Source organism: Zalophus californianus, chromosome 2 (genome assembly GCF_009762305.2).
Source record: "Zalophus californianus isolate mZalCal1 chromosome 2, mZalCal1.pri.v2, whole genome shotgun sequence".
NCBI classification, from domain to species: Eukaryota; Metazoa; Chordata; class Mammalia; order Carnivora; family Otariidae; genus Zalophus; species Zalophus californianus.
The window spans coordinates 187,750,347-187,763,430 of record NC_045596.1 but is presented as its reverse complement, the minus strand read 5'-3'; the positions used below and the strand labels follow the sequence as shown (position 1 = coordinate 187,763,430).

At 48.6% G+C, this 13,084-nt stretch overlaps 1 protein-coding gene across 4 annotated transcripts in view; it reads right to left on the bottom strand.

Annotated features, from left to right (window-relative positions):
- IRF2 (interferon regulatory factor 2) overlaps window positions 1-13,084 on the bottom strand; it is an 80,301-nt gene that overhangs the window by 15,400 nt on the left and 51,817 nt on the right. For all 4 annotated transcript variants that reach the window (XM_027598064.2, XM_027598065.2, XM_027598066.2 and 1 more), the window contains one exon: window positions 5,894-6,011. In XM_027598064.2, coding sequence (XP_027453865.1) covers window positions 5,894-6,011 — 118 coding nt within the window. The remainder of the gene's footprint in view (window positions 1-5,893; window positions 6,012-13,084) is intronic.

Below are 13,084 nucleotides of genomic sequence, written 5' to 3'. Positions count from 1 at the left end.
GGGTGGTCCTACCACTTTATAGCTCAAGGATGCTGGAAACCCAGAGAGGCCAGATAGACTGCCAAGGTCACCCCGGTGGCTGTAGGGTTGAGCATAAAGCTTATCAGCGGGCATAGAAAATCAGGCTATCCACGGTACTAAGGAGATAACTTTCTTCTTGATCCTATCCAAAAGTTCGAGAATTGAAACTGTTAATATTAGCGCTGATGGAGGCTACCTTCCTTACTCAAATACATTTTAATACGATTTTGATAATATCATCATCATAATATTACTTTACCACCCTCTAACTACACAGTGATTTTTCCATTAGGCTCATTTTGTGCTCCCAACAACCCTGGGAGGTAGACAGGATCAGAATTATTATTATTTCCATTTTATATTTCAGGAAATCGAGTCTCAGAGAGGCTAGGGAGTTTGCCCAAGGTCATGTGGTAAGCAAAGAAGCTGCAGAAGTAGGTCTAGAACCTACGTCTTTTAACTTCTAATCTGTGTGCTTTTTATTTATTTATTTTTAAATAAAATGCAGCCATGATTTGGGAGAGATGCCCAAAAGCAATGGTGGGAAAGACGGCGAAAGATGGTCACCGTGGGGTTAATGATTTCAGAGAATGGACTTGTGTCCTTGCACGGGCCAGATCGCCCCAGCTGCAGCCTCTGCCTACCTCGACAGGCTGCTGTATGTCAGGGCAAAGCAGGAGTGTGACTGGGGCAGTATATACTCTTCACTCCCACGAGAAAACAGTGCCACGTGCCACCGTAATGGGGAGCAAATTATCTGTCCCAATAAAATCTCAGTCCAGTTAATCAATACATCTCAAGGGTGGATGGTCTGGGAGCAGAGATGCGGGTGAGACTTCTTGGGGTGGCAGCTTACACTTCCCAGCAGAGCTACCAAACGTCCATGTCTTTCTGTGCTGTGTGGATGAGCCCTCACGGCCGCTCCGCAAGGGCAACACGCACAGCCCACCTCGCTTTCTGGAAGGATAGGCCCATGGAAGTCAAAATGTTCAGAATAATTCAAGTTCAAAAACAAATCTAAAAGAGGTCGGCAGGGACCAGGTAGCGGGACTCTGGGGGACACAAGAGAGACTCAGGTCTTCGATCTAGGGGCAATGTGACATGATGGTGAGACTGGCATTTAAAAAAAAAAATCCTGGGGCGCCTGGGTGGCTCAGTTGGTTAAGTGTCTATCTCTGGCTCAGGCTGTGATCTCAGAGTCCTGGGATCAAGCCCCGCCTCGGGCTCCCTGCTCAGCGGGGAGGCTGCCCCTCCCTCCCTTTGCCCCTCCCACTGCTCGTGCTCTCACTCTCCGATAAATAAGTAAAATCTTTTAAAAAAATTTTTAAAAATTAAAAGTTAAAAAAAAAAAATCCCCCCATGTGGAGAATGAATGGGGAGGGGGCAGAATGGGGGGAGAGCCCTGGCAAGAGTGAAGGTGACTGGGGGTAATATCAGAAAGAGAAAGAAGGGGCTAGATTTGAGAACTATGAGGGGAGACAGAAGGAGCTGATGGTTAATTATAAATGAGGTGGTGGCAAGGGAGAGCGGAAGTGAGAAATCTATAGCCTCATAAAAAAAGATGGCAGGCTTCTTGGGCAAACAAAACCTTCTCTAGGTTGAAAGGCAATAGCCAAACTACTACCAAGGCTCGTGCTGGCGCATGGCAACTGAGAGGATCCCATGCAGTCTCACCTCGGTGACCAGGCTTCCCCAGGTCCGGTCCCCTGAAGAAAAATACGGTGCACTATCGGCTCTAGGTCTGGGTATGTTGTGACATTTGGGTTTCCCATCTCACATGGAGTTTCATATCGCTCAGAGTTTTCTAGGAGTTCTGGTAAAATTGGACGCTTTGTCTCCAGACAGGTGAAGAGCTCAGCCCTCCCCGAAGAAGGCACGAGGCACGGCACACAACCCACCGAGAAGGAGCACGGAAGACCTTCACTCCCTCCCCCTAATGAGGGGGGGGCCTTCCATCTAAAGATCCACCTCAAGCTATTATTTATCTTGTAAAGGGATTTTTTTTTTTTTTTTTTTTTTTTTTTACATCTTAAGCACCAGGAAAAAGAGCAAAAAAAAAAAGAGTGAACAAAGGGGCTGGAAAAAGATGAAGACACAGTTCTACAGCCTAGCGTCACACTTCTGGCCATCCTCAAATCATTATGAATTCGGGTGTCAGAGGCTGCCAACCTTGAGTCATTACCACGAGGGCCCTCGTGGGGACCCGAAGGTGGTCTCTACATTGTGAATCTGTTCTCTTTGCAGCTGCAAGTCCTCCCTGGTGATACGTGAGTTTCTAAGCTTGTCTAAAAGAGCTACTCAAGCTTTACTTTTCAAGTCAGTCAAATTTGGAAGTCATTACCAAAAAAAAAAAAAAAAAAAAAGTACATCCTATAAGGTGCATTGTGGGCAGACAAAATCCAAATTGCATTATTTCCTAATGGCTATATGTCTAATCACTAAGGATTGCTTGCTTGACCTGGGAATGATGAATAGCCTCCCTGTTCCACAGCAATCTTTGCTTTCTTGAAGGGTGGGGTTACCTTTTATCGAGAAACACAATGGGGTTATAAAGCACTGCCTAGGCAAGTCAGACAGAGCGTCCGCACCTGCAAACTTTTTACACTGGCCTGGAGATGGTTTCAATACGGCTCAGCAAAAGCACGCTAACCTGGGCAAGATGCCAACAGGCTATTGTCAGAACAATTCAACATGTTGCTGGCGTCTTCCGCTTCCTCAAAACAGAAGTCACCACACGCAAAAAAGAATTCAATGCTAAAGACAAGTAAAAATAAAAATAAGGAGTTTTCTTTTTCTTTTTTTTCTGCCACCCTTCAAAGCAAAGCAGGGTTAGGTCTTTGGGCGTGCTCACCTGGGCCATTTAATCATCCAGGAGAGACAGAACATTCAAAGACACATCTTAAGTGCTGAGACACCGCGCTCCTTTTCGGGGGTCTCAGCACAACTGGCTCAATTGGAAAGTGCGTTGAGCTGTTAAGGACAAGGCGACAGCAAGACCAGCGGCCAGCCCGCCGACAGCCACAGGTGTGTGCCTGTGTGCGCGTGTTCCCGCTGCATCATTCGTGGCAAGGATAAAAGTAAACCACGGCAGCCATCAAGCAAGAGTTCCCGGGTCGGGGCCGCTGTTTTGTCCACTTACTGGATTCCCGGTTTCGTCCACTTACTGGATTCACTCACAATAGCGTCCACCCCGCCTGGAACAAAAAGGTACTGGGCAGCTGGCCTCTGCTGAATTAACTTACGGATTTCCAATCCATTTCCCTCGCTAAGAACCGACAGACCATGTGAAAAACTGCTACCATACAAGACACCCATTTCAGTTCCCAATTTCAATCTTATCCACATATATGCTTCTAAAAGCAGAAAGAAAAACACCTGGAAGCTTTCTTCTTGGTGCCTGAAGACAAAACTGGACTGAACTCCGGGCTCAGAGACGCATGAACTGAAAGCAAGAAATGGTGTCATTTTTAAAAGGACGAGAGAGAATCTCTCAAATTCCACCGTGGCCTTGGAGTCAGAATCCCTGTGTTTCTCACCTCTGTCCACGAATCACAGGGGCTGGGGATGGCTAATTAATGGTCACGGTGGGAGTGAAGACAAAAGCTCTATGAAGGGTTTAAAATCCAAGGCAGTGCTACTGTTAACAATGATCACCAATTACCCCCTTCTTTAAAATACTTGCATGGATCCACCTGGGGTATTATTATATACCTTTGTAAGGGCCACCAACTAATTAGAGATATTCAAACTCCTTTTATGCCCTCCATTATTATTTTATTATTAGGCCAAGGAAGAGACTCATTTAATCCAGCAGGTGATTTTCTAACCAAACTGGGCATCTGTCTTTGCCCCGGAGGTTAAGGACTCATTAAATTAGCACCAACCCCAATAGCAGCAATCATACCAAAGGGCAAAGAACAATCAACCTGACAGAGAATTTACATGCCAAAGACTCAACCAGATGTGTTTAAAAAAAAAAAAAAAAGGGTAAAGAAAACTCTGTACTACTGTGACTTCTGTTCGCCATTGTATCCGAGGCTGAAGTCACCTCATACATGAAGGAGAGCTCAAAACCAACCAGCTCACTCAACAGAGCTGAATCTTAAGAAAAGGTGCCTGGAATCTTGGCAAACATTTTCTTTTCTTTTCTTTTCTTTTTTTTTTTTTTTTTTTACAGGGCTGAACGGGCAAGGCTTTCCAGAGGCTGCCCGCTGAGGAGAGGGAGACAGATGAGAACTCAGGAGGGGAGCGCTGGTCAGGTGAGGCCTCACTCCCCAGCGGAAGTGAGAAGACACTGTGTCTCTGAGACCTCTGCTACACCGAGGGGAGCGCGGCCTGGCAGCCATAGGCCCTCATCCTTCCCTCACACTGCCCTCTGCCAAAGCCCTCAGCGTTCAGGGGAGTCCCCGCGTACATCAGCCTACTTCCCAACTCCAAAACCCAGGGGAAGAGGGCCCGGGGCCCTGACATTTGTAGCATGTGCGGCCTCCTGTCCATACTCAGCCAAGGGTCCGGAAGTGAAGGCATCTGGACAGGAGGTTGGCTCTCCTAGCTCTACGTGATCTCGCTGGTTCTTATCAGCATCAGAAGCCCCGACAGTCTGCAGAATGGAGGAAAGTTTAATGGACCACAAGGAGCCCAAGGGCCAAGCCTGGTTCTGGATTCAGGGGCTGGAGCTGGAAGACAAGCTCACTGCAGAGCCTCCACCATCCACTCAGCGCCGTGGCCCAGTGGGATCCAGCTGAGATGAAATTCACTCTGGTCCCCCTCCTGCCTAAAACCCTCCAAGGGGTGGGGTGTACATCGTGTGTGTGTGTGTGTGTGTGTGTGTGCGTGTGTGTGTGTGTGTGTGTGTAAAACAGCTGTGCACTTGCCTGTCTCTCATACTTCAACAAAAAAAAATTTTTTTGCAACATACCCTCCAGCAGCAGTTCGGGAATAAAACCCAATGTCCTTTCCCATGGCTGGAAAAGTCCCCAGGACCCCACTTTCCACCCCTCTCTGACAGACCCTTGTGCCCTCTCCCCAGGCTCACCCCCACTCTGGACCTCCTTAGCCCTCCAGGCGGGTTCCTACGTGGGGCTCCACGTCTGGCAGTCCCGGGGCTCCCCCTCACCCACCCACTTAGGAGGAAATGCCACTCCTTCCAGAAGCTTCCAGAAGCCTCCCATCTAAATCTGGCCCCAGATATTCTCCCTTGTTCTTTTCTTTGCAGCATTTTCCACACATGCTAGCACTGTAGTTACCTGTGGCCGTATTTGTTTACTGTCTCCTTCCACGAACTAGGAACTGTCTCCTTCCACGGAACTAGGGATGGGGACTGCCCTGTGCCCCAACCTATTACTAGCACTGAGTCTGGTCTGTGGACGGTGCTCAAGAATCTTTGTGGAATCAAAGCATGCTGTTTGGCCACAGGTCCCTGGGCCTCAGTTCCTTCATTTGTAAGATGAGCACCACTTTTGTGGCAGGTTATGCCACGGGCCAGGTTCTGAAAGGACCCGCGAGGACAGTCTTCCCTCTCCTTATTCCCCAGTTCGAAGAATAACACTTTTGTCCATGTGACCGCTCCCTGAAAGATGGAGAAACGCTAATCACGAGCCACTGGGGGGAGAAAACCCATTTCATCTACTTGAGTCTCCTGGGAAGTCGCTCTTGGACTATTATCTTGAGGCTGACCCATCAAAAGTTCCTTTCTCTGCTCCTCAAAGGCCTTTATTCTTCAGCCCTGAAACTTGGGGGCTGGAACTTTGCATGTTGAGATGGTTCCAAGATCTCCTCCCACTGACTACGTTATTTCAAATCACGTTTCACAAATTTTAGACCCCAGGGGGCTGCTTGCGTAGATAAAAAATGAGATGTCAAAACAGTTTACCTATGATGTTCACCGTACTATCCACTTCATTTTTTATAGCTGAAGTCAGGACGGCATACTCAGGAGAAAGATCACTTACTCCATTACTAAGCCCCAAAGATGACTCAACTGGTTCTTGCTAGGAAGAAGAAAAGAAAAAAGAATTGAGAACACTTCCTTTCCCCTCCTTTTTCTTAGCTTAAATTCTATCCTCTGTCTCCTTTTATTTATTTATTTATTTATTTTTACTGCTAGGGTCATGTTCATCCCCTGAATGCATTCCCTACTAATTTAAATCAGCCTGAAGCTAAAGCAGCACATCTCTGCACGGATAATATACTGCCAGGTATTTGCCTACTTTCATTTTCCTTTGAGGAAAGGGTAGGAGCACATCTGGTTTGCTTTTATGAAAGGCTTACACCTGTAGGCGATAGTTTGGGGGTTCAGCAGGGCTGCATAACTGTCTGTGGAAAGAACCGTGTGCCCAGTTTCTAGTTCTTCCTTCCCCGAGGGAGGGAGTGCTCAGAAGGGTCAACTCCTGGCTTCCTAAGGAAGGACTCACGCCACTTCCTTTACAATGATTTCTGAGGAAAAGGTCTGCCTCCCCCACTGGGCCAAGAACAGGAAGCCAGGGGACTTTCCTCCTGAGGAGAATGATTTCTCCTCAGATAAGGTTTGCCCTGGACCCTGGCCACCTGAGCACCTGTCACTGGGCGGGTGGCCGGTAACAAGGGCCAGACTGTGGAGAAGGCCACCTCCCCCGGTGGAGTCCAGCTGGGCAATCCCACACCCATGGCTTCACACAAATGTCTTTCGAGCGTCTGAATGTCCCAGATAGGCCGAGGGGCTACTCGTTCATGCTAATGAAATGATGCATCAAGTTCCTCGTCCTTAGTGTGGCTCTCACTTCTGCTTTATTCAAGTGCCCTGGAACCCTCCAACCTCTGAGAGGGCCAACCGACTCTGGGGGAGCCAGTCCTGAGGTACACATTGACTTTCAGCATGTTGATGAGAGAGCTTTTCCTCAAGGTAAGATTGCATCTGCGTCTAGGATAGCAATCGAGTCAGACAAAGAAAGCCACACAGGACAGCCCCTTTGGGAAACCAAGATGGAGAGTGGGGGCAGAAAAGAACACAGGACGGGAACAGAAGATCATTAGAGGTAGATATGCCTGTGCTTTGAAAAGTCCAGAGTGGTGGGCATCTCTAAGGCATGCAGGGTGTTCTTATCAGTTTATTTATGTGCTACCTGTAATCAGTGATGAGCCCCCTCCCCCCCACCCAAAATCTTAGGGAAGCCACACAGGGAAGGAGGGGGAAATTACCTCCTCCTTCATGATCCCAACCTGGCAAACTCCCATCACGGTAACGAACTGTAACTTGGAAGACATCACTTCAGTATCCAGCTTGGTCCCAAAAAACTCCCACATGCATGCTGACAAGAGGCACCAAAGGGCAAACAGAGGAGGGGCCCAGGGCCCAGGCCAGCCTCCCTGGGTGGAGTCTTTACCCCTTTCTCCTGCAGCACCTTGCATTTCCCCCTTTTAGGAGGCCTTTCTGGGGAAAAGTCGCTTGCCTGTGACTTGAGCCTCCAACCTTTCTCCTCCCCCCGCCCCCCACGCCTGTGTTAAGAGTCTGTGGTCGGTCTGGCCGCCACTCCAGCCATGGCCTCAAGCTCCAGGCTCCTGCGGGGCTGGTATGACAAGCCTGTCATCCGTCAGGCTCTGCAGTCATGCAGGGGTCGGAGCCTGGCTCCTCCACCTCAGGCTGGATGCAGGACCTGATTTAACCCTCTTGGAGCCTCTTCCAGGGCTCTGCAGACAGCGGTAAACTGAGGACGGGCAACGGACCCACCTCCCAGGGATGGCGTGAAGATTAAATGAGATAAATAGGCACCTGCCACTTACTACCAAGCTAACGCTTCCCATTAGCCGAGCATAAATAAATAAGGCCAATAAAACTGCTCTCAAGTACAGTGAGTGACCTGTCCTCAGATCCTGCCCCTCAACCCCACACGCTGACATCCAACAGGGAGGAAGGACCGCACCGTCCCTCTTGAAAACATGACTGTCCGTCGTTATTATAATTCTCTGCCTTCTTGTGGCACCAGTCTCTCTCACTGCCTACTCAAGGGCTCCTTTTCCATGTCCCCCTCCGCCCCCCGGTCATGCCCCCCCATTTCGTTCTGCCACTTCCTTTTCCTCGATTGCCCAAAAGGAACCACCTACAGAACATCTGAAGGAATTATGAAAAGACCTGCTAATCTGTATGGGTTCCTTTTGTTGTCAGGTTCTTTTCTTTTTTTTTTTTTGCTCATTCCGCTTCTAGGTTTCTGATAAAAGTAATGAGGCAGTCAGACTTGCATATATTTAAAAACCTAAATTATTCTGATCTCAACTGAAGGCCTCTAAGTGTTTCACATGATCTACCGTTTAATTAGTGGCAAGTGATACCTCTATCACTTTCCACTTGAGAAAACTATGACTCAGAGACTAAATTAATTTTCCAAAATCACACTACTTCTAGCCTAAGGAGATACAAGAACTGAACTCAGTCTTTGGTCACGCAACATGAGCCTCTTCCAGGAGCTTTCTGCCTTGATGAACCCTGCACAAATCCCCACAGAGATTCAGACAGAACTACTTTCCGCACGGTTTTCCTCCCCCACCGCATCCCTACCTCGTACCCTGCACTACTTCTCCACTAGAACGGTACGCTCTACCGACGGAGACCGAGTCGGACTATTTCGGACATGGTTTTGCTCCTCCCAACCCACTTCAAAAAAATGCCCTATTGCTTCTGAAGTCTTCAGTGCAAACCATCTCATGGTTACTATCACTCCGGAAGGCCAGTGTAGTACACTGTCCAGTGAGATGTAGCCAGCATCTCTCCGAAAGGTCTCCACTCAGGGTGCAAAACAAGGATCTCCACTGTGTGCAAAGCAAGGATCTCCACTGTACTTAGTCAAACCTCGACCATATACCTTTTTTTTTTTTTCTGAAGCAAGAAACTCAAATTAAGGAAAGGGGTGCACAGTTCTCGATGAAACATGCGCAGAGAAGTCTTTGTCCGGCCATCTCCTGGCCCCGTGTGGTGCCCACTCCCGCTCTGTCCCCTGCCTTGCCGTACCATGGCCTGGGCTGATTAATCCTCAGCTAGCCTCCTCTTTCTGACTTTAGACATCATCGGCCCTCCTGTGAATCAACTAGTTTCCCACCCCAAAGAAAACCAAACCAAGACTATGCGTAGGTTCAGACCCGTCCATGGTGCCTTAACTCTGCCAAATCTTTATGCCCAAGAACCTTTTTTCTCAGTATAGGATCTAAAGTTCGGCCTGCAGTTTAAGGGATTTGGGGCAAAAACAAACTGGCACGAGAGAGAGAGTCCAAGGGAAGGAGCCACACTCTCTTTAGACCTCTAACGTAATACATCCTTGGTTGGTCTCAAAAGCTGCACGTGCTGGAGGGGCTGGGGGGTGGGCCCGAGTCAGAGGACAGCAAGGGCCCCTCAGCCTCTGCTCCAAGTCCAATCCATCTCATCCCTGGGCCACAGCCCCTTGTCTAGATGTCCTTTTCCTTGTGGCAAAATACAATGGCCGCCGGAGCTTTTCCATCTACAACCCAGCCCCCTGCTACCAGAGATACCCTAATTCATCTCCTCGAAGCCAAATTTAAGGACATCTCTAGGCCTCTCTACTAAGTAAAAGTTCAGGCTGACAGCTGGGCTTCATAAAAGTAGCCCAGGGACGGGGCGCCTGGGTGGCTCAGCCGGTTGAGCACCCGACTCTTCATCTCAGCTCAGGTCTTGATCTCAGGGTCATGAGTTCAAGCCTAGCGTGGGGCCTAGTTAAGAATTAAAAAAAAAAAGAAAAAAAAAAGTAGCCCGGGGGATTGCACACTCCACACAATGAGGCCACTAGTAGAACAGGCTGATGCCTCCTGCCCAGTCCTACAACACCCTCCTTCCTTCCTTCCCTGGAACTCGACCGTCTGCCTTCTCTTCCTACTCTCACTGCAACCTCCCTCTGACTTCTCTCCTTGGCTCCCTTTCCTCCTCGTCTTGTGCTTGGGTCTCCGTACTCCTCTCATACAGCTTCTCCTTGGAGAAGGCATCTGCTCTCAAGGCCTCCAGTATCGTGCCTGAGTACATGACCACACGCCTGCACTCCCACACTTAGCTGAGCTCTGGGCCCATCAGATCCCTCTTTCCACCTGGCGTTTGCTTCAGAGAGCTCTCTGTCACGTCACACTCAACACGTTCCAAGTTAAACTCTTCCTCTTCCTCACAAAGCACGCTCCCCTGCCAACAGTCCCTTCTAGGAGGCTTGACACTTTGATCCACTCCTGCCTGCATCCTCTGTATCCTCTCCAGCAAGACCTTCCCCTCTGTGCCGAGGGCCACCGTCGTCATCTACACTTGCCACCGCACCCTTCTCCCCTCCGCTCCTTCCGACCGCCATGAGAAAGACCTCCCCCCTTAAATATCAACTCCGTCATGCTCCACTCCTATACCCAAGCAGTTCAACCAAGCCCCACTTCACAGTATCACCCATCGAGGTTATTCAGCCACCCAGTCTTCAGACGCTGAGCAGTACCCTCAAGAGCCACCAGGAGCGGAAGGAGGTACACAAGCCTTCTCTCGTGCTCCATCCGGGGCAGCTCTGATTCTATCTGTATTTCAAGTGGGCTGCCAGCCAGTGTGTGTTTCCATCTGATAAAGGTTCAAAAACTGAAGACCTCTTCCAACCAATGACAGGATCGCTCCAGTACCAGCCCTCACAGGTGGTCCTTGGACAGTGACAGGGAGCACGTTGCTTTGAATCCAGCTCAAGTCACTGTTAGAGCCAACAGCTCGATTAGAAGGTTCTGCTAAAAACCAGTACCTGCTTTTCTGTAACTTCTACTTGGAGGTCTTCATTCAGAACGAATACAGACCGGGCCTGCTCCCTACCAGGTGACCTGAGAGATTCTCCTCGAATACAGTTCCCATCACATAGCACCAATGCTTTGATCTGGAAGCACTTTATAGTTTCAAAGCATGCATGTTTCATCTGCAAACAATCCTAGGAGGTGGGAAGAATTAATTTCTAATCCTCCCCACCCACGGTCTTTGGTTTCCCACTGTTGCCTCACACAGACTCCTGCTCTAATTAAGCCAGTTTCCTGACGCATCCAGGGAAGACCAAACAGCGACTCTAACTTCCTGGCCTTCACGTGACACTCCTGGTGCTGGGGACTGACCACCACGTTACTCGATCCGTGCCCCAAAGCCTGGCTCAGGTCCCACAGCTTCCAAAAGACCAAGAGGCACCAGGTGTGGTGAAAGCGTGTGGGTTTTGGAGCTGGACTGACCTGGATTCAAATCCCAGCAGTGCTACCCTGGAGAAATTACTCATCCCCCTGTGCCTCCCATTCCTCGTATGCGAACAGGACATGACCTGCCCACTCCAGGAAAAGCTAGATGACATATTCATTAGAGCTCAGAACTTGGCAGGGGCTCAAAACTGGCAGCTACCACCCCTCTGTTTACCCCCTCCTCTCCTTACTGATCTTGGCCCTGTGACATTTTTTTGAAACACGTACATGCACTCATGATGCACAATATAGTATTTTTCACTATTGTGGCTCTTAAGTCTTATTTCCTCGGGTGGTCAGTCACCTCCACACAGGCAAGGCCTGGCTCCAGTAAAACCCAGCTCACCGAGTTCAGAGCATATATATTCACAAAGAGAACATCGGAGCATACTGAGACAGTTTCTGCACCTACTACATGGCCAGTAGGCCTCAGTTCCCCGGGCTCGGGGAAGCTATTTGCTGAGGGAACATGTAATATGGAGATACACTGCCTGAGTGACCCCAGAAAAATTCTGACACTTAGCCCACATGTTCTCAACATGATTTGGGCGAGTTAAAACTTCAACTCGAACTGAATGAGGATTAGGAGGAGCTTGTCTCAATAGCAAATTTTCCCACCTGGTCCTCCACACAAGTCAAACATTCTCAGTGGAAGAAGTCTATCTGGTCTCTCCTGCTACACATTTGCATGGCACATATTAACTCAGAGCTTGGGCGTGGTGACAACAAAAAGTAATGTATTAATAGCTCAGTAAGGATAAAGTTTTTTAACTGTACAATTCCGGGCAAGCTGGAGCGTTCTCTCGGAAAACATTCTACCGAAACATTTCACGAACGCTATGGCGTCGGGAAGCTAGAGCTTGGGAAGGTTACTGGCCTCATCTGTGTTCTGAGGCCACACTGTGGGACGGAGGCAAGCCGATTTAAAGTCAAAAGTGAGGCTGTGTTTCTTTCTGATGAATTGCCTGCCTTCTGCTGAAGGAACAATGTCCCTCTGAGGTATTAACCTCAGGTATTAACCATACTGCCGTCACCGGAGGATTTCACAATATACACTTTGCTGGGATGGAATCTGACTCACACAGTTCCATCTAAGAAGGAAGCTCTCACTTGCTTTCCTGGGCCATCGTGGCCAAGCCTCACCCGGGGCTGTCCCTTCCACAACTTGCTCAACTCAATGGCCACCTGGAAGACACCACCATGTCCTGTGCTTATAAGAACACCCGGTGTCATCGATTCTAAAATGCGCATCTCCTCGAATGTCCACGGCCCTAAAACAGAATGCGCCTTGTAATCAATTGTGGGCCACGGTTTCATTGCAAGCAGTTTTTCTTGCTTAGACATACGTAAACTAACGGTGTCCTCTTATTATTGGCATCTGATATTCGATTGGGCGTGGAAGGTATGTTTGAGCAAGGTTTGTTGAAAGTGAACGTCGGTTACTCCGTTCTCACTGTGTGTTAACTGAGATTATGAAACTAAATCTGCACAGCGATGTAAAACCCCCACTCCTGCCTCACACGTTATATTTATTTATGCATCTATTTAGCAATCAGTTCTGTACCAGGCATGGAGCTAGATGCTATGAAAACAGTCGTAAATATGACACAGTCATACTCAAGATTGTAGCAAATTCTTCAAAGTCACCTATTTGTGGGGAAATCATACTTTTCTGACTAAACAACACCCATTGAAATGTAGGCCCTAGAAAAAATCCAAACTCTGGGACACCTGATACAACTAATAACTAGTTTTTTTTTTTTTTTCAATTGCAAGGAAAAATAAATTTTTTAAAAAGTGATGTTAAAGGAGACCCATAGATTAAGAAAAAATGTAAGAGGGGCGCCTGGGTGGCTCA